The following is a 21,599-nucleotide window of genomic DNA, read 5'->3' as shown; positions in this document are numbered from 1 at the left end:
TTTTTTAAAACTTAATACAAAATTATAATAATTTACAAAAAAATGCTTGAGTAAATACTCTACCTTTTAATACAAGTTACTCAAAGAGGAGTGAACAGTAACTTAATTGGGGAATTTTTTAAGCTGTGGAATTGGTGCACAAGCGAGCATGATGATTTCACACAAAAAACTACAGTGTACTACTTGTTCATTACACTACGGCTCATCAATTTGCTTTTAATCGTTCTGGACAACAATGGAGGTCATGGAACTAAAACAAGATATATCAAAATGTGTTCCATAGGATTGATGAGGAAAATATAGATAATGTCCAGACGTATCAATTCAGTACAGTATTATATAATTTAAAGTAATGTGCTGAAGAAGAATAGGCCTTTAGCTAAGCAAACAGGATATAAATTGTGAAGCACCTTTGTCTCATACATTTGGTAGAAAGCTTTCTAAAAAAGGAAACAGCATAAAACAAATGATTGAAATATGTCTTTATCAAACTCTAAAGACCATTAATGGTAAAGATTACAAAGGTTGTAGGTTTTCTTTTTAATGTTTAGGTGGTTATAGTTAAGATGCCCCTTTAACTCTTTCTTGGTTATCTAAAGTCCTAAAAACCAGAGTGATTTCTATTTTTGTGTTTTTGTCTGTCATCTGTACAATGTACAATGGGAGCCAGAGCCTTTTCTTATCAAGCTCCACATTTGTGGAATCAGCTTCCAGTTTGTGTTCGGGCGGCAGACACCCTATCCGTTTTTAAGAGTGCGCTTAAGACCTTCCTTTTTGATAAAGCTTATAGTTAGGGCTGATTAGATTCAGCCCCTAGTTTTGCTGATATAGGCTTAGTTTGTCGGGGACATCTTACTTCTTCCTTCTCTCTGTCTATACCTGTGTACTCATGTTCCGATTAACCCAGCTTCCCCAAATGTCTTTCTTTTTGGTGTCTATATACGCTGGGATCCGGAGTCATGGATGATCCTGCGGTCCTGTGTCCTGGATCGCGAGCGCTGGATCTTGAGTTGTGGCTGTGGTCCTGGATCATAGGTCCTGGATGGATATCCTCGTGGATTCATCTTCCTATTATACACACATGCATTTCCAAACATTTGGACTACCTATGTTGCAAATGTATTATCTTTTCAATTTACACACGGCATCTATTGCACGTCTGTCCGTCCTGGGAGAGGGATCCCTCCTCTGTTGCTCTCCCTGAGGTTTCTCCCATGTTCCCTTTAAACTGTGGGGTTTTCTTTGGAACTTTTTCCTTGTACGATGTGAGGGTCTAAGGACAGAGGGTGTCGTATTGTCATACTGATATTCTGTACACACTGTGAAGACCACTGAGACAAATGTAACATTTGTGATATTGGGCTATATAAATAAACATTGATTGATTGATTGATCTGCTCACTGGTTTTAGGGGGAGGGATGTTGCGTAAGGGGTTAGTATTTTTTGGATGTAATAAAAGGTTTGGGTGACAACGTAGTCTACTTAAACAATACCCACACGCCGATCAGGTACATTTGCTTAATGAAACTTATTGATGATTTAAGAATGTTTACTTACTCAGATCTTTATTATTTAATTATAGAGAAACACTTTAGATTATAGGTGTTTTAATTACATCTCAAGATGGTTTTTATTGTGTTTTAACTTGAGTATTGCTTTCAATTTAACTTGTCTCAATCCTACATGAGTCATATTTAGTTTTCCTAAATGTGGCTCCCAGCCCTGGATACAGTGTACTCATTGTCCTGTAAGTAACCCACAGCAAAACATTCTTCAGTGTGGGATAGTTAATATCGAAGTGTAATCTGACGCCTTTGTCTTCATTTCCTCACAACCACGTTAAAGTTACCCTGCCTTCTCACATACGTCTCCCACTCAAACCTCTGACTCTACTTTCTTCTTGTTCCCATTTCCTTCTTTCCCTCCCTCTGCCTGTTTGCTGGCCTCTCAGCAGCCCTCCCACTTTGTCTTGCTCTCCCCCTGCTGAGGCTGCGTTTTCACTCCAGACACTGACTTGGGTTAACAGTTTATCATGGCTGTCAGCAGAGCCGCTGAACATGCATTTAGTGTAGCCTCAACCTGCACTTTAGGGCTTGAACACACACATTGAGGTCTGTTGAGTAGGAAGAGTGTGACATGACTGTCTCTGTTTGAGGGTGGTTAAACAAAGATTTCTTTTTTTAACATTCGGCTACATCACAAGAGTCCCAGAGGAAACAGCACTACACACACACATCCTGTCACCATACACACACTCTCATCCCTCCAACTTTGTTTCATTTGTCATAGCCAATAACACAAACAGACTTCCCTGACTCAAAATGTTTGTTGGAAATTACCCTGAAAAACCTGAGCAAAGATGAATGATTTCAGAGGTGACTAAGTTACTTAAATTCTGGATGCAGTGACTCATACATCAATCATTCACTAGCTTTCAGTTTTCTTTGGTTAGGATGTTTAACTTTCCTAAATTAGCACATCAGTCAGTCATTGTAGGCAAATAATCAGCCAAAACTAAATCTGGCCTGACATGATGCTGAGAGATGGGTGTGAACTTGTTGTTATTATGTCTATTGTAGGAGGTTTGACTTTTCTATTGACAGCGAGCTGAAGGTGCTGAAAATAGCTCAAGGCATGAAAGATAAATTGCTTCAGTGAGCAGATTATACGACGCCTGACAAGACATATAGAGGTGATGACGAGGAGGCAATGGAGATCATGACAGAACTTATGTAGGTAAAGGTGACTACTTTTTGAATCAGCGTGTCTCATCAAAAGGTAGAGAGGGCACACTATAGGCAGACGGAAACAGAGAATAAAACATCTGGTGATGCAATAAAATGGTAACTAAGAGCATTATTGGTAAAGCAAAAATGTGACCCTTCTCTCTTAGGTAAATACACATTAAAAGAAACCCTTGTAAAATATCTGCAGCTAGCCTTCCTCCCACATGGGGATTATCCAGGATTAATTGGATGGCTGGAGCTATTAATCTCTGAAAAAAAACACTGTAAACCGAGAGATTTACCTCGTCCCTGATTCCTCTCATAAACGCCCACGTGACAACGCCATAACTCCATATTGGGGGAACGTGACCCCGCTTGGGTCAGATCATTGATGTGTTCTGGCAAGCGTAATATAAATGTTACGGAAAGTTGAGACATTTCTGGGGGATTTTTAGTGGGTGTGTGTCTCTAGTTTTATTACAACACGCACTTTCTGTTCTCATTCATAACACTCGGTTCGATGTCTCACTATGTCTCAACGCGTATGCAAACAGAAGCATCAATCTCATTACACCAATCCTGATTGGCTGGTGATCTTGACGTCAACGTCAGGGAATCCACCCACCCTTTAAGTAGCTTGCGCTACGACGCAGCGTCATTCAAACACCTCTTCTCGCTTCAGAGCACATCTCGATTTATCAGTAGCTTAACGGTTCACAGACTGAACCCAAAGCTAACATTCGGTCGACGGGCGCTTGCCGGTTACTTTGTTGCTTTGCAAGAAGACTGAGCAATATTAACACACCAGTTAATATTGTAATCTGCCTCGCCGTTTCTTTCTGTCGAAATAACGGTAAGGTTTGTTTTTTTCTTCAAGCTAGTAACATACCTGTTGCTAGTTTGTTCTTCCCTCCACACCGACACCACGGTAAAGAGGACGTTCTCTTTTCTCTCTCACACCAGAGGAGACAGAGATAAAATAAAAAAAAGGTATTAACACACCAGTTAATATTCTTTAAAGAATAAAATCTACACCGTCGCCTTTTTTCCTTTCGGACTAACGGCATGGTTGGATTTTTTCTCAGTAACGTACCCGTTACTAGCGTGTCCACTCCACGCCGACACCCCGGCGATCGAAGATGGACCCTTCTCTCCCTCACACCAGAGGAGTCAGGGACTCGGAGGCTATAGGTTACTTACGTAACCCCAGTCCTCAGAGTAACATGAAGTGAGATGTCTCACCAGACGGCCCTTCTTGCTAAGGCGAAGCGAGAAGAGGTGCTTATTTTGAATGACGCTGCTTCGTAGCGCAAGCTACTTAAAGGGTGGCTGGATTCCCTGACGTAGACGTAAAGATCACCAGCCAATCAGGATTGGCGTAATGAGATTGATGCTTCTGTTTGCATATGCGTTGAGGCGCATCCCATAGTGAGACATCTCACTTCATGTTACTCTGAGGACTGGGTTTACGTAAATAACCTATAGTTTTACGAGGGAGATCAGTGTCTGATTCATAATGATTGATTGCTTGAGTTTTTTTTCATTACTTAAGACAAACAACATATCAACATGTTTCTCACTTCTGTGGAATTTCTACTTGGCTCTTTGTGTCGGGAAAAGTATTTAGCTTTTAAGAGAAATGTCCAACCTGTGTTATAAGTGAGTAAAACTTCCCTGCCTGTAATGTGTGTATTTAATGTATACAGTATCTTTATCACACCGTGTTTGGTGTGTTCTTCCTCTCCGTCCTCCTCCTCGGCTCCTCTGTGGCTCTCCTCTGACTCATCATCATTCTTAAAAAGATTACAAACAGTAATATTAAATTAGGTCCAGACCTAACACAAAGAAATAACAGCAAGTGACCGGATGACCTTGTTCGTGTGTTTAAAATCTAACACATTGACTGACATTACTTCCTGTAAGAAGTGACGATTCTTTCAGAGAAAACGGCTTAATGACGTAAAAAGTTAATTGAAAACAATGAACATATTTATAACTAAAATACGTATGTCTCATACATCATGATTCACTCCTCCAATATTATATGACTACTGTACATGGCCACTTCCTTTATCTTGCATCATTTTTAGTTTGTCATACTCTGTGACTGTTACGTGTCACCACTTTCACACCCACCCCTTCCTGCTACCCTCTATCTCTCTTTCTCCCCCCACCCACTTAATGTCTCTCACCCTAGAACAACTGTGAGGCCTATGATCACTGCCAGACTCATAGCAGTAACCATGGCGATGAGTGGCACCAGCAGGTCTTCAGGATGGAAAGTTGAGTAGTTGTCTCCGTGAGGCAGCGAGGGCAGCGTGACCACGGGTCGGAGAGTTGGTTCAGGCACAGGGGCGACTGTGAAGAGGGAGGAGAGCAACCACAGAGAGATGAGATAGTAGAGTTGTAAAAACATCTCTCTTTGGAGGAAAATATAGAAGCAGGACCTATGAGCAGGACATGGGTTTCCACACTGTCACCAACCTCCAAACAAACATGCTGAGGCTGTGAACGTTTACAAAAAGCTTTCTCTCAGGGAATATTTATTTTGTTAATTTAGCAGGCAACTATAAGCATAAGGTACAGATATCAACATGTTTTGTATGCATCTGGCATTGTTTGTTTTGTTTTTATTTGCAATACATAGCACATTTTAATACAGGTTAACCCCGTGTGCTTTGTTTTAAATCCATTCAGCATAATGAACATCAAATAGGCCAAAAGAAAGCCCACCTAGTGAATAAGAAGAAAAACACCAACACAGTTAAAGAAATTCATACATCCTGCATCCACTAAACCAGCAAAAAGCACAGACACACACATATGCAGTAAATAAGTACAAGCCATTAGTTTAACTTTTTCAATATTATGGGAATTATTTGTTTGAAAGTAACCGTTTCAGAATTCGCCTGGATATCCTTTAACATCCCCATGGCCCTAAAGTCTAACATTTAAGGAGCACTTAAACACCAACAGCGAGACATTAAATCTGAGTGTTTAATTTACTGCCATTATATAGAATTGACAAATTGGAGTGTTTTTCTTCTTCTATGTTTGAACTGTTAAAAGTGAGAAATTGAGCATGTGTTGTTGCCTTTTGCCCTTTGAGCGACAATTTCTGTGATATCATGTATAAGAGCTGTACCCTACCAGTGAGGAGGAAAGTGACTCGGTAGAAAACGGTTCCATTACGGCCCTGCAGAGAGCAGCGATATGTTCCTTGTTCAGCCACATGCAGCTGATTTAAGACCACAGATGAGTCGTCTGTCACTACCAATGCTTTGAAGTCACTCTCGTTCAGCTGCACACACATTAGGAAGTGATAGTTGTGAGTTAGTGGCTTGGAGTAAATGTGCATGTACATGATGATTGTGTTCATCTAAAAAAGAAACATATTGTAATACACTGGAATAAGGAAGTGTGCAAAGTGGTTGAAAGTGCTAAACCCATGCTGTTTGTGGCCACCTTTCAGGAAGAGATAGTGATTGCAAACATACTTTTTTAGTTCCTGGCACACCGGGGGCCCAGGAGTAGTGATACTCTGTTTTTTCCAACAGAATGCGATGCCATGGAAGGAAACAGTTCAACACTGCCTGCCCCCCCTCCTCAGCCTGCACTGGGTAGTCTACAGTGAGTGAGATGAGAAAAAAGAGAGAAGCTAGACTCATTTGCATCAGGATAACTTGAATAATATTTTGTATTAGCCCACACATGGACAGCAGCACCAGTGCCTCGCTTAGGAACCGATTACAGAAGTACGTTCATCCCACACCCACTCACCGACATCATGCACAAATATACACAAACAAATAAAGATATACCGCCACAGTTCTGCTGGCCTGAGGGAGAGGGACAGACGTATATCTGGTAGCGGCAAGAGAAGCAATCCATTACTCTTCGTTTCAAAAGCCCTGAAAAACCATACCACACACTCATGTCTTGTGAACATGCACTGAATATAGTACACACACACTGTTCTTCAACAAGGGATTAATACAGCAGATACAGAGGGGAAGGATCATTAGAACAAAACTTACCACACTTGTTGGGGCACAATCCTAAAGGAAGACAAACGAATGCTCTGTAACTAATGCATCCTGTACTGTACATGACAATGCCTTACACATGTGCCCTGCCTCACACTGTGCAAAACACATACTAATATTCATGCCAATTACCATCCCGGATGAATATGTCCAAGTGTTTTTCTAAGATCTTCCTGCCCTTCTCCATTATCTGAATGGCTTCAAATTGTACAGATCCTTTAAAAAAGAGCAGACTGTCTTAGAAATCTTGTCCACATTGAGTTTGTTCTGACTGCTTGTCTAAAGATAGTCAGTGATGACAAATAAAAACGTATTATGTTTCTCACCAGTGTGCTGGGTTTTCAAGAAGCGGTGAAATTCACTCTGGTACTCAGTTCTGACTCTGTACAGAGTGGTGGGATCTGAGCAATGGGCAACAGACAATAATATGTAACTGATCTTTTTTTAATATGTCACAGTTAAATTATAAAAAACTATAACGGAAAGATAGAAAGAACATATGGGACATAAGTTGGCTTAATACAATAATCACACACATGCCATATTGTTTTTGTGCTGAACCAAATATTTATCTCACCAATAACTCCCTTTCGCTCCTGGCTGGTCTCTCTGTAGGTCACATATGCATAGTCACAAATCTTTTGTATTTCAATCTGGTCGTTCACAGAAGGAGCAGACAGGACAAAGTCTTCATGTAGGAGCCTGATGCTTCGGTCGCACTGCAGACAGGCCTTTGCTGCAGGGACACAGCAGAGCAGGGACATCAGCAGCACCAGCAGCATCTGCCCTCTGCACCCTGACAGTCAGTCTGGCTCCTGAGATATTTCCACCAGTGCAGCTTCTGAAACAGAGTTGCCTAATACTATTAGTGCTTCTACAAATATCACTAATACGTTTGCACTCTTACCACAAACAGTCGTTTTTCAACTGAAACAATATCACAAGTTCTAGTGATATTCCCATCATGTCTTTTTTTTCTTTTTACCATGAGCCCATGTTCTTCCTTGCCTTAAAGCCTATTAAAAATATGATGGGTTAATGCTACCATCATGTTTTCTGGGGTAAGTTTACAACATACTGTAGTAAACAGTGTTGGAAGAAGTACTTCGATCCTTTACTTAAGTAAAAGAACAATCATCATTGTCATAAATTACTCTTTAACAAGTAAAAGTCCGAATTCACTATAAAAAAAGTACAAAATGGTTAGCATTAAAATGTACTTAAAGTAAAAGTAGCCTACTCATTCTGCAAAATGTCCCATTTCAAAAATAATAATAATAATAATTTCAAATTGTTCTTGGTCAATTTGGACCAAATGTAGTTATTTGAAGCAATGAGTAGTTTAGTATTAAAGTACTGCATTATACAGTACAGAGTAACTGTTAATGTTAAATTAATGTATTGGAGTAAAAAGTGTGATATCTGGATCTGAAATGTAATTGAGTAGAAGTGTAAAGTAGCGATAAATGGACATATTCAAGTACAAATACCTCAAAAACAGTAAGCTACTTAAAGGTAGGGTAGGTAAGAATGGAGAAACCAGCTCGAATGCGCTAGAATTTGAAAGTACACCTCCGGAAAAAATCTGCCCCTTCCTTCAGACTTCCTTACAGAGCCCCTCGTCCAACACACAAGCGCACATGACCAATGAGGGCACGAGATACATTTGTGCACAGCACTATGGCACAGCACCACGACTTCACAGATGCATTTTTTTTAATGTATTTATTGTCAAAGCATTTAATGTATTCATTGCTATCGGGATGTTAAGAGCATTCCATGGAATACAACAAAAAGTGTTTCTGAAGTGAATTACCTACCCCACAATACTTGAGAAAATGTACTTACTCAAAAGTTATTTTACACCACTGAGTATACAGTATTGTTTTTCTCAATTTGGTTGTCGAAATGTTTAACACACATTTATATATTTTCGTTCTGCTTCTAGTTTACTGCTTTTGTTAAACGTAGTAAGGTTAACTTCTTCAAGAGCTTCTAGTATGCTACTTGTCAAAGCTAATGTTACTGCTACATAGGCTACTGCTATATTAAGCTAGGTTAGCTTAATTCTGCCACTAACGTTGCACATACAAATAAAAGTTATAACGTTAACTACTAGCAAAATAATTGTATACTTTAGCTAGGACTGTTTAAACTGCTAACGAACTGATATTACAGTAAATGGAGTAACAGGAATATGTGCATTGCCTCAGAAAATTAACAAGGTTTCTAATATAGGGTAGGCCTACATGTTCCCCATTGCCCTCTCGTTCCGTTTTTGAGCTCCCCTGTTCATAGTGTTTTGCTGTCACCCAGTGGCAGAAGGCATGTCTCAGTCACAACAACATTATTTCTACTCCAGATGATCTCACCTCTGTAGTTTGTTCAAGACAATCTGTGGTGCAACCCTGCTCCAGTGTGCCAGATTATCAACACACTTGGTGAGAGTACACTCAACCCGTCTTTTCACCTTTCAAAGGCGTCATAGACAAATAGTTAACAATGAACAATTCAGCTAGGTTAAACCACTTATATTCACACACAATAATTATGTAGGTTAATAAAAACGGATACAATTGTGTCTTTCATTGGCCTATTTGAAATGTTTCCATGGACAACGCTAGCACATTTGATTAAAAACGCACACGAACAATCATTTTTAAAATGATGCCCATAGCCTACTAGTAATCATTATTACCTACGTTATCCCTGCCCAGCTGAGAGTTTGACAATTTCAGTATCTGAACCAACTTCAAAGCTAGTTAGGAGATTCGTCTCTTTTACCATGTTCTCACACTACATTTCCCAGAAGCCCATTGGATGAGTGACAGATTAATTAACGAATCGTTGTGCTTGGGGCGGGACCGTGAAACTTCAAACCGCTCTGCAGCTGCGCAGTGTGGTACTGCGCTCACAGCTGTGTACACATTGACCCCAGAGAGTCAGATGCAGAGGTAAGATAACTCTGTTTTTATCACCACGACGCTAGCACCACAGTTTTAAATGTGTTATCTAACTGTTTTGTGTCGTATTGACATGGCTAACTAAGCTTTTAGCGGTGAACATGTCCGTCTCCAACCACATTTCTGACAACTGGTACGACCGGTTACAGTGTCACTGTATGCAGCGACAACAGCGATAATCGTGTCGGAGAGTGCTTGTGGGTTATCGATCCGACACTGGCACATTAGTAACGCTTGATACTTTAGTTATACCGAGTCACATCGACACTATTCTAGAACATTATATAAACAAATACATAGCATCTGGAGGCCTGTTTCCTGATAAAGCAGTTAGCTATAATATTTGGGACTTGAAAATTAAACACTTTCCCAACACAATGTATCAAATAATTGCTTTGAACATCAAGGCAATCGATTTAAAAACTCAATGAACCAAGTTACAAATGATGGTTGAAAGAGGCAGTGCAGTTTTTTATGTAATTCTATACACAGAGAAGGTAAAGGATGTAATTCGAACAGGGGGTTGTGTAAACTTTCTCAAAGAGGAACACAGGTCACGCAACAGAGGTTCTTGCTTGGTATGCACTTAAACCATTTCCTTTTCTCCCTGCACTGCAACACTGAGGCATAATGATACCTGTTGCAACATTAAATATGGTTCTGTTGCAGATGATTGCCCTTTGCTATATCTGAAAACTATAGGCCTGCTGCAGTGCCCTTATTGGAGGTTTGCTACTTTTTAAATATTATTTACTCAATCCCAAGGTGCTTTTACTTGAGAGATAAATGTCATTTAACTATGCTGACATTGTGTTTCTGATCAAAGCCTGTTTTTATGGTGTCACTGGTTCTGTTTCTATCAGTGCCAATGTGGCTTCACAGCACCTCTACCTACCATTTACCAGATTAAAGCTTGTGTGCTCTCTCTGTCTCTCTCTGCTGGGGACACTGCTGCTGCTGAACCACTGCAGTAGACACCTGACAGCAAGTGAACACAGTACAGTAACATATAGCTATTTAACTTGTAAACAATATACCAACGTGGTGGTGGTAAATATACTGAAGCATCACTGAAGGGAAGTTAGATTGCTTATGAGTAACTGTCTCATGCAGAACTTGTACACTATTGTTTTAGGGTGTATTAGAGATCATGCAGTGTGGAGAGCTCCAAAGCTATTTATAACTTAATGTATGGAGACTCAGTGGTAATATTAGAACTGGATTGTCAAACACCCTCTGTGATGTTGGTGGCAAGGGAGTGACCAACAGTGGATTTGTATGTACTATAACATTATTATGTAATTATTATTATTAGGGCTTCAACTACAATTCCTTTCATTATCGATTAATTTGCCCATTATTCTCTAAATGAATATATTAACGTTTTGGCCTATACGTTCCATAAAAAAAGTGAAAGATGCCCAAACAGTTCCAAGCTACTCACTTTTAATGTCTTGTTTTGTCAGTCCAAGATATTCAGTTTAACATGATATTAAACAGAAACAGGGCAAAAAACCTGTCATATTTGAGAGCCTAAAAACAGCATTTCCCGACATTTCTGCATGAAAATGTATTGATTATTTATATTGAATAGTTGGTAATTATTTTTCTGTTGATGTACTTTATGATTGTGGAGGACATTCTTAAGAGAAACTGATAAATGATTCATGGACAAAGTTTGTCTTTTGCTATATTTAATAAAGTAATAAAGAAAGTCAATATACAAGTGAAATCAATCCCAAATGTAAGAACAGAGCTACTTCCTCCTCAGAGGATCTGCACCCAGAACACAGCTTACAGTCACACTATATAGTAGAGAGAATGGCCAACTGGTCCCACCCTTAAATTTCATTAGGCATCATCTAAACATCCCCACCATTAAACCATAAAACCCCCTCGTCCTAAGCATTTGCATATCCCCCTTTTACACTTCCTTTTGCCCTCCTGAAATGTAAATCCTTAACAAATGTCTCTGTTAAACACAAACAAGACTACAAATTAAAACTAAAAGGCAATCAGTGTATAAGATTATATGTTTTTAATGATTATATGATAATTTGACACGACAATGATGTATGACTTTCTTTGCATTGACTTGATATAAATTGAGCAAAAAATCAACTAAATGTAGATCCCTGTCTCTCTTTATTCATCTTGCAGGTTTGGACAAATCATTCAGAAATGGAGGCTTTGCTCAAGATCGACAGGTAGACATCAGGCTTTCCTTTATTTCTACTTCTGTCAGTGTGACAGATATTCAATTTTCAGTGACACTGACAGTGAGTTCACTACAGCTGTCCACTCCAGCCACTCTTCCTCCAAAGCTGCTCTCCTGCACACCTCACTGCTGTAAATCTTCAGTATGTACCAGATTGTGCCGGTGGCTCCTGGGGAGCAGCAGACAGCAGGTGGTTCTCCCATGAAGAAGAAACTGTCTCATGAGGGCCGGCCCATGGTGTTAGCAGGCCTGTTGGGCTGTGTGTTGGTGCTGGCTGCTGTGGTGTCCTGGTGCTACTACTCAGCGTCCCTCCGTAAAGCCCAGCTGCTGAAGGCCGAGCTACTGGACCTCAACAAGGACGGTTTTATTATTCATAACATGACGGGGGCTGTGGTCTTCAGTATGACCTTCAGGTACGTTTACTGTGGGGACTATTTTCATTCTTTATATATATTTTTATTATTTATTATACATTTCTCAGTTTGTCTTACCAACGCTCACAACCCCAAACACATTAAATTCAGAATAAAATAAAACAAATCAATGGAGAACATGCTCCAACATAAAATTGATTTAAGAAACTGGCACCAGAGATTATTTGTCATTTTCTGTTTGGAAAGTGACTAGAAAGTGACAATCTAATTAAAAAGAGATTACTTTTTATGCAATCAGTGAAATGTGTGACGGCCCCTAGGCCTTAGACTCAGGTCCCTGGTTAGCCACTCCCCAAATCAGGAGAGATTGCTGACACCTGATTTGGGTTGACTGCTCAGCTACAAGTATGGGTGCCTGAGCAGTCAGTCTCTCTCTCCTCTTGGGTAGCTTGGCTCTACTGGACCTTGGTTGGTTGGTTGGTTGGTTGGTTGGTTGGTTGGTTGGTTGGTTCTTTATATACTGATGCATGTTCACACACCCACACACTACACACATAACTGATTAACTGACTTCATAGTTAATTTAGTTTCTTTAAATAAATGCACTTCAATTGGATGAATCATGTGTGGTCTCCTTCCTTTGTCCGTCCTTGAGCCAGGGCGTGACAAATGGGATCTTTATTTGCATTTATTACAATCCTTGTAACACAAAAAAAGTCAATATCACTTCTTTAAGATGGCGCATATCTATTTAAAATAATATCCATCCATCCATCCATCTTCTCCCGCTTATCCGTGGTCGGGTCGCGGGGGTAGCAGTTCCAGCAGAGAGCCCCAAACTTCCTTTTCCCTGGCAACATCAACCAGCTCTGACTGGGGGATCCCAAGGCGCTCCCAGGCCAGCGAAGAGATATAATCCCTCCACCTGGTCCTAGGTCTACCCCTTGGTCTCTTCCCAGCTGGACGTGCCTGGAACACCTCCCTAGGGAGGCGCCCAGGTGGCATCCTAACTAGGTGCCCGAACCACCTCAACTGGCTCCTTTCGACGCGAAGGAGGAGCGGCTCAACTCCGAGTCCCTCCCGGATGACCGAACTTCTCACCTTATCTCTAAGGGAGACACCAGCCACCCGGCGGAGGAAACCCATCTCGGCCGCTTGTATCCGCGATCTCGTTCTTTCGGTCATGACCCATCCTTCATGACCATAGGTGAGGGTAGGAACGAAAATGGCCCGGTAGACGGAGAGCTTTGCCTTCTGGCTCAGCTCCCTTTTCGTCACAACGGTGCGGTAAACCGACTGCAGTACTCCGGTATATAAAATATTAATAATCTTTTCATGTTAAATACACTATTCATCAAAACATATACTGTCTTTGACAATCAATAAGTGTCACAATACATAATATCCCAGGACGATACTGTTATTATAATTCTTTACACTTACTATGTTGTAGTTGCAGATTACATTTCTTCGAGATGGAATATGCACATGATAACATCTATCCTGCTGCTGCCATGGCCATTTCAGAGCAATCAAAATACAATCAAAATAGGAACATTAATGAACTGTTTTCTGGTGAATCAGCTATGCAGTACATCTTAGTTCAGAGTATTCTTGTACCATATATCTTTTTTTTTGGTTGGCACAGTTGTTTCTCTTTCTGTGCTGATTTGTACTAAAAAGCTGCCTGTCTGCAATGTGTGGATGGTGAATGGAAATCCACAGGAGGCAGACACATGATTACATCCTTAGGGGAAAGTGATTTGGTCAGGTCCTTTATCAGCAAAGCTCACATTCCCAGAAATAGCCATGGTACAATCCGTGCACTCTCAGTGAAATACAGTAATGAAATGTAGCAAACAATATCTTTCAATTGCAAAGTATTCTTATAGTCTCACAATTATTTGGAAGTTACAATAGGTGCTGTGTATCACAAGTTCATTTATATTTTATAACTCTGTGTTGTTGCTGCCTTCCAGGTCTGGCACTCTGGATCTGGACTCCTGCTCCAAAGAGGGAAATATCCTGAGCTGCACTCAGTCAGATTCTGGCAAGCTCAACTTCTTTATCCAGACTGTTAGACCAAAGGACACTGTGATATGTTATCGTGTCCGCTGGGAGGAGCTGCAAAGTAAGCGCTCAGTGGAGCACGCCATGGCCTATAATGACTCTCATTGGTATGGAGGGGCGGAGACAGCAACACAGTACTGGCCTATCAGAATACAGGGAGAAAAGGAACCTGAGCCTTTCATCACCAGCGATGTCTACTCCAATCGAGATGCTTTTGGGGGTATCTTGGAACGCTATTGGCTGTCTTCGAATGCGACTGCCATCAAGATTAATGACTCGGTGCCTTTCCATTTGGGCTGGTCAGAGAAGGACAGGACCCTCAGGTTCCAGGCCCGGTACCAGGACTCTCCCTTCAAACCAGCAGAGGGACATCAGGCCTTACCCGAACTCAGCTACAGAGTGTGTGTGGGTTTGGATGTCACCTCTATTCACAAATACATGGTAAGTAATGACATACTGTGGAATTGTAAGAGTGCACTTGTAACAATAACTTATTATTGATATAAGAGCACTATAGTTAAGTCTGAAGTGTTTGTTTTTGAGAATGTTTGGGGCAAAGGGGAATTGTTTACACTTAGGCACTTAAAGTAAAAAGTAAAGAAAGTTTAAACAAATTTAAAAGAGCTACATTGGAGTGAAGATGACAGGAAATATCAAAGCATAATGTATTCTTAACTGATATATTACAGACATATTAATTATGAACAACTCTGACAGTTGTTGACAAATTCATGTATCTACCAAAATCTAGTTTCTGGTTTCTACATTGTTTGTTTTTGCTTCTCTCTTTTTTATATTACAATAAAGTGAATATCTTTGGGTTTTGGATTGATGATAGTACGAAAACAAGATGCTTTAAGGTGTAACGTAGGACTCTGATAACTGTGATCTATACTTGCAAAACATGTATTCATTTATAAATAAAAATGGCTAGTTGCTAAAGTTACGAGGACTTGAATTGAGATTAGTTTTGATTTCACACCGCGGCAGACATCTTTGCCACGTAGTATTTGAAGTCAAATTCTGACATTTTGGGGGAAATATACTAAGATGAGAACATTATTATCACCAAATACAGCAGTGGAGCAAACATTTTCACTGTAAATTGTTGCTGTGAATATTCCTGCAGTAAGTGTCTGCATTTGTTGTGCTCAGGTGCGTCGATATTTCCCAAAGCCCAGCAAGGTGCCATCCCCTGAAGTGTTCAAACAGCCATTGTGGTCCACATGGGCTCTCCATAAGACAGCTGTGACTCAGGACAAACTGCTGCAGTACGCCTCTGACATCACCGAGCATGGCTTCACGTGCTCCCACCTGGAGCTGGACGACCGCTACACTTCAGATTATGGAGAGTTTGACTTTGACCCGCAGAAGTTCCCCAACGCTAGCGGTATGTTTGACAAACTCAGAGAGGACGGGTTTCAAGTGTCGCTCTGGACTCACCCTTTTATCAACTATGACTCCATCAACTTTGGTGTTGCTGTGGAGAAAGGACTGTTTGTGCGGGAACCGAGCGGAGAGCTGCCTGCTCTGGTTCGCTGGTGGAACGGCATCGGAGGAATCTTGGACTTTACAAACCCAGAAGCAAGAGAGTGGTATTCCTCACAACTGCATATGATTAAAACTCGCTATGGCGTCACGTCCTTCAAGTTTGATGCAGGGGAGTCAAGCTACCTCCCACGCCAGTTTAGCACCATGGTCCCACTGTCGGATCCCTCCACCTTCACCCGCCGCTACACAGAGATGGTCATCCCGTTCAGTGAGCGTGCAGAGCTGAGGGTCGGCTACCAGAGCCAGGACATCTCCTGCTTCTTCAGGATCATTGACAGAGACTCTGTGTGGGGTTACGAGCTCGGCCTCAAGTCCATCATCCCGACTGTACTGACGATTAGCATTCTGGGCTACCAGTTTGTCTTACCTGATATGATAGGAGGGAATGCATACCCCAACCGCACCACAGGTATGGTACTCCATAACATATTTCTACAGAGGCTGCGAACGAATAGTCCAACAAAAATAGGTCCTATGCCCTTTCCTAACCACTTTACCTTAACTTTGATTTATTTTAAAAAGTCATGAGGTCAAGACATCTTTTTGAGAAATTCATTCCTGGAAAAGACAACTGCCTGTTAAGTTAATCGGACTGCACTAATGCTAGGATGGGTGGATGTTATTGATGTGCGTCACTTCAAATATTAATACTAAAAGGATGGTGGGATAGCTTTATTTACTTACCTTAAATATAAAATGGTCTAGTGGAGCCTTTGCTAAAGAGATTAGAAAGTAAGCATTAAAGGTCCCATGTCATGGCCATTTCTACTGATCATAATTCCATTGTTGAGGTATACTAGAATAGATTTACATTGTTCAATGTTCCAAACTCACATTGGTTTCTCATACAGCATGTCTGTATAGTATGTGTATTCACTCTCTGTCCTAAACGGCTTGTTGGAGCTCCTGCCCTCCCCTCCCTGTGAGCCCACTGTGCTCTGATGTGTGATTATGTGTTACAATGGCGTTTGTTAGCAACCAGAAAATGACACCAGTAATGACAAACTGATGAGAATGCTGCATGGGGTCTGGATGCCGTGTTGGCGCGAGGTTGCGGGGCTCACTGCTCAGCCCTTTGAGGCTCGAGGAGCGGCCAGTGTGAGCTGGGTTACTGGTGTCATTTCCTGGTTGCTGTGTGGGGTCTGCGAGACAGCAAGACACCGCGGAACTCAGCCTGAGCACACACACGTGTGTGGCGAACTGTGAGTGGAGATCTACGGAGTCGCGGCTGAGAAAAGATAAGGGTGTGTGTGTGTGTGTGTGTGTGTGTGTGTGTGTGTGTGTGTGTGTGTGTGTGTGTGTGTGTGTGTGTGTGTGTGTGTGTGTGTGTGTGTGTGTGTGTGTGTGTGTGTGTGTGTGTGTGTGTGTGTGTGTGTGTGTGTGTGTGTGTGTGTGTGTGTGTGTGTGTTCCACGGATTGGTCCATTTGGACCTGGGTATGGTTACGTCACTATACTCAGGAAGAAAAAAATGGAAAGACACATACATATATTTGACATGGTTTTAGTGTACTTTCTTACATCTGTTTTGTATTTTTAGGTACTTCAGATGGCAAAAACGTTCTTCCAGACAGAGAGCTGTACATCCGATGGTTGGAGCTGTCTGCTTTCATGCCTGCCATGCAGTTCTCTATACCACCGTGGGCCTATGACAATGAGGTAACCCAATTCAAACCACTCGAGGTAGAATTTGTATGTGTAAATATATTTCCATTAATGTGAAAGCATGTCCACATCTTTGATGACAAGTTGTTAAGTCAAACAACTGAAGGATGATTCCTGCTTATAATAGACTTTCAACAATGTACTGTAGATTGTTCTCTATTTTTCTTACATTTATAAAAAGCACAACGTTTCAAGCCAGAATTAGCTCGACACTAGGAAAGCATGACAACCATTTAATGTATTATTGACTAGATGATTAATAAATGTAGATAAATGGTACAAATATCTAACAATAGTAGGTATTACTTGCTTTTAAGTTCTGACTTCATTGTGCCCCTCGTCCTTGTCTTTTACATGTATTGCTATCAGAAATCTAGAAGAAAATGTCTTAATAAACCAGCCACCATGCAGCTATTTTAGGCTAACTCTGTATCTCTGTGTTTTGACCTGCAGGTTGTACAGATAGCACAGAAGTTCACAGAGCTTCACAAGACTCTGGTGGCCCCAAGGGTCCTTGAGCTGGCAGGCGAGGTCCTTGACACAGGAGACCCAATCATAAGGCCCCTCTGGTGGATCGCCATCAACGACGAGGCCGCCTACAAGATCGACTCCCAGTTCTTGATCGGGGATGACCTGATGGTGGCTCCGGTGCTGGAGCCAGGGAAGCAGGAGAGGGACATCTACCTGCCTGCCGGGCGATGGAGAAGCTACAAGGGAGAACATTTTGATAAGTGCCCCATGTACCTCACTGACTACCCCGTGGACCTGGACGAGATAGCTTTCTTTACATGGGTTCACTGAAGACATTAAAGGCACTTAAACTCGCACACACATTCTGTTTGCACATGTACATTCTTGTAAGCACAAATGCCAAGAAGTAGCAGGAGATGTTTGTTGTCGGGAAATTCACTGCAAGTTTTTGGCAAGATGAACTACATGTCTACTCTGCAGACTTTTGCGTGTATATATTAACCGTCCACTCACAGAATAACAATGACATTTGTGTTTACTCCTAATCATCTTGCTCCGCCATTAAGCTGATCCTCATGTGCCTTCCACAGCCAATAGTAAAACCGATCTCAGATTGTATCGTCACCTTGTCTTCCACCAAAGCTAGTATGGTTTAATAACAACTGTGCCAGAAGTAATCTCACTTGTGTTTTTATTGTGGCCTGAGAGGGTGGGGCACTGAACCGGCAATACATATGCACTCAGAGGGCATCCCTAACCTTACATGTACTTATGTTTGAGCTAGCGTGCATTCATTTGCATTGAATTGACACTAACATGTGACTAATTTCTTAATTACATTCTATTTATTAACTTATTTTCTTTCAATTTGTTGGATAGTATTTTAGTGTATTAACAGTAAAGTCACATGTTCAATCTGGGGTAATTGTCATGATTAACACACTGCAAATATGTACTACTAGTTTGCCTTGGAACAACGGTATTGTTCTCAAAGATGCCATTTTACTACGTGCCGTCCATGTCTGCCTCGTGACATTATTTGCCTTATCAGCTGAACTAAGCTATGCCGACACTCACCTCTGCTCACAGTGATTTAAGGCTTGATGATTTGTACCAATAGTTTATAACACACTGGCATCGCAAAGTATGTGAGGATCTCCCATCTCAATACATGCTTGTCTGCAGTGTTTTCTGGGATGACAATATATAGTATAGCACTCCACTGGCTAAGTAATCTAAATTCCTAGCTCGAAAATAGTTCTGCCGTATAAGCTAGAGTCAGTATTGTTTTGTAAAATGTTGAAGTCACTATATATAGAACTGTTACGGGATCAGAGTATCTTTTTAACATTATTCTGATATTTTTGTCAGTTGACATTTTTTTTGTAAATCCAGAGCCTTTTTGTTGCGTTCTTGCCTTCTTGATACTACCACCAGATGGTGCCATAGTCATACATGTTCCAAGCTTACATGCGTTGGCTTTGACTTGTAAATTAGCAACATTTCTAAATGAAAAAAATGCGTTATTTAGAATAATATAACAAATATGTTTTTAAACATAAAAACACTACATTAACTTCTGTAAGAAATACGTTTCTGATACATTTAAAGGGATTTCGTCATTATATCAGAGCCTATCTCTCTAGGGCTCTGCATTATATATAATAAATTAACTGGCCAATATTTAAACCATGATTTAAACATACAAAGTTTAGACACATCATAGTTTAACATGCTAAAGGGAAGTGTTTCTAATTGAATGATTGCTAATGTTAACAGCATTTTTATTGCAGAGAATAGTTCCTGCGATATGAAGTTGAACTGCCAAAGAACCGAAAAGGTTGTTGCACTTTCTGTGGTCTGTTCTATTCTGGAAAGCATGAGCTTTGTATGTTCAGCAAGAACACATGAACATTACCAAAACTAAAGTTAGAATATTTCAAAGAACAACATGCTCAATTTTACATCTTTTTCAAAAATGCATTTTTTAAGATCCTGCAAACAAACTGACCCAACTTAAGTTTGTATCAGATTATACTCACTAAAAACATTTATTTTAAACCGCCTTTTGTATTATCTGTAGATTGTCTTCACTTTCTTCACCTATGATCAGGGCCGTATCCAGGATTTCCTAAATACCGAGGTCCAAACATGCTAGGGGGGTTCGGGTATAGATTTGGGGGATTTTCATGATCTAGTTGGGTGCTTTTTAAGTCCTGGGTCACAAATTGGATAATGTATTGATTTCAAACCATGTCAGTGGCTGCAGCATACATTATTTTTGAAAGTGAAATGCATAAGAATCAGTTGATTGTTACTATTAATGATCTGGACATGCAGAAGAGGCTAAAATGATCACAACACATTGTCAACGTTCATTTTCCATGTCTCTCTCCTTTCCATAACCTGCAGCCTCTCTTCCATCTTCTTTAGTCTCCGTCTTCTTCCTGTTCATTACTCTCTCTGTCTTCTACTCTTTCTCTTTGTTCATTCTCTCCCTCTTTGTTCACTTTTTGCTCCTCCTCACTTGTCGCTACCAGTGAATTAAAAGCAATTCAGCAATTTAGTTCATTTCACTTGTTTGTTTGCATTATTTTTTTATTTAAATCTGTTTTATTTGATTCTCAAAAGAGAACGAAGATGTAAGCAAATTGTGTTTTATACAATTGTATGTTATTATGACATCATAACTGCAATAGATGTATGTGGTTTTAAAATGATGCCTATATGTCTATATTGTAAATGAAGACTATGTTATAGATAGATAGATAGATGGGGTTATTAAGCCGACATTCTTTTGTGCAGTTCCTCCCTGACTTCCATCACTTTCTCTCTTTCTCTTTCTCTCTGCCTGTCCTGTCTCTTCCTTACCAACGCTGAGCTTTGACTGACGTATAGGTCCGGCCCTGACCAATTTGCTGCCGGCAAGATATATTTTTTAAATATTGAAGTTAAAAGCATCAATCTGGTGCACTTTGAGAGCAACATTAAGAGATCTATGGATACATCTCTCAACACCCAGATGAAACAGAACTGTAAACAGATTTTCTTTTTCTTTATGGATATTTTACAAATCACTCCCCTTTCAAACTGTATTCTTGTTTATTAATAACAACTTTTTTGTCATATAGTATTTTATACCTGGTTTTCATCTATTCTCTTATTTTTTTTAGAACTATAATGATCATATAAAGGTGTGCCTTTACCTCATTGAGCTGAGGTAATCAGCGCCTCTCAGTCTTTCAGGAGAGAGCTCTCTAAAGCTCTCTCCTGAATGTTTTCTGTCTTTTTATTTATGCTTGTGTTGACCTGTTGATCAAAATTAACTCACAGTCCAAACATCTTAGTCCGCTGATCTGCTCATTTACAATTTATAAATGTCCTCAATAGTGTTAATGTTCTATGTCCTGTTTTGTCACCCATGTTTCTTATTATGGCTTCATGACAAAACTGCCGTTGCTATAGTAATGTGAAATGCAGAACAAATCAATTAAACAATTACATAATCATCCATAA

The 21,599-nt window shown here is 40.4% G+C and overlaps 2 protein-coding genes across 3 annotated transcripts; one reads left to right on the top strand and one right to left on the bottom strand.

The window, feature by feature from the left end:
• Positions 1-51: 51 nt before the first annotated feature.
• Positions 52-9,511, bottom strand: LOC117451875 (izumo sperm-egg fusion protein 1). The gene is made up of 11 exons (XM_034090226.2): positions 9,472-9,511; positions 7,351-7,614; positions 7,100-7,174; positions 6,906-6,989; positions 6,765-6,785; positions 6,549-6,638; positions 6,225-6,352; positions 5,878-6,028; positions 4,920-5,085; positions 4,448-4,520; positions 52-1,068 (listed from the first exon to the last, which is right to left on the bottom strand). The coding sequence occupies exons 2-11, from the start codon at positions 7,553-7,555 to the stop codon at positions 1,030-1,032; spliced, it is 1,032 nt and encodes a 343-aa protein (XP_033946117.2). The 5' UTR covers positions 7,556-7,614; positions 9,472-9,511; the 3' UTR covers positions 52-1,029.
• Positions 9,512-9,652: 141 nt separating this feature from the next.
• LOC117452220 (myogenesis-regulating glycosidase-like) lies at positions 9,653-21,599 on the top strand. Of its 2 annotated transcripts, none has more exons than XM_034090725.2 (6): positions 9,653-9,727; positions 11,897-12,367; positions 14,308-14,839; positions 15,554-16,358; positions 17,488-17,606; positions 18,066-21,599. In XM_034090725.2, the coding sequence occupies exons 2-6, from the start codon at positions 12,099-12,101 to the stop codon at positions 18,411-18,413; spliced, it is 2,073 nt and encodes a 690-aa protein (XP_033946616.1). In that variant the 5' UTR covers positions 9,653-9,727; positions 11,897-12,098; the 3' UTR covers positions 18,414-21,599. The 2 variants fall into 2 exon arrangements, with proteins under 2 accessions (XP_033946616.1, XP_033946617.1); XM_034090726.2 differs by having other exon boundaries at positions 9,657-9,727; positions 11,868-12,367.

Source organism: Pseudochaenichthys georgianus, chromosome 9 (genome assembly GCF_902827115.2).
Source record: "Pseudochaenichthys georgianus chromosome 9, fPseGeo1.2, whole genome shotgun sequence".
NCBI classification, from domain to species: domain Eukaryota; kingdom Metazoa; phylum Chordata; class Actinopteri; order Perciformes; family Channichthyidae; genus Pseudochaenichthys; species Pseudochaenichthys georgianus.
This window is presented reverse-complemented; position numbering and strand designations above follow the sequence as displayed.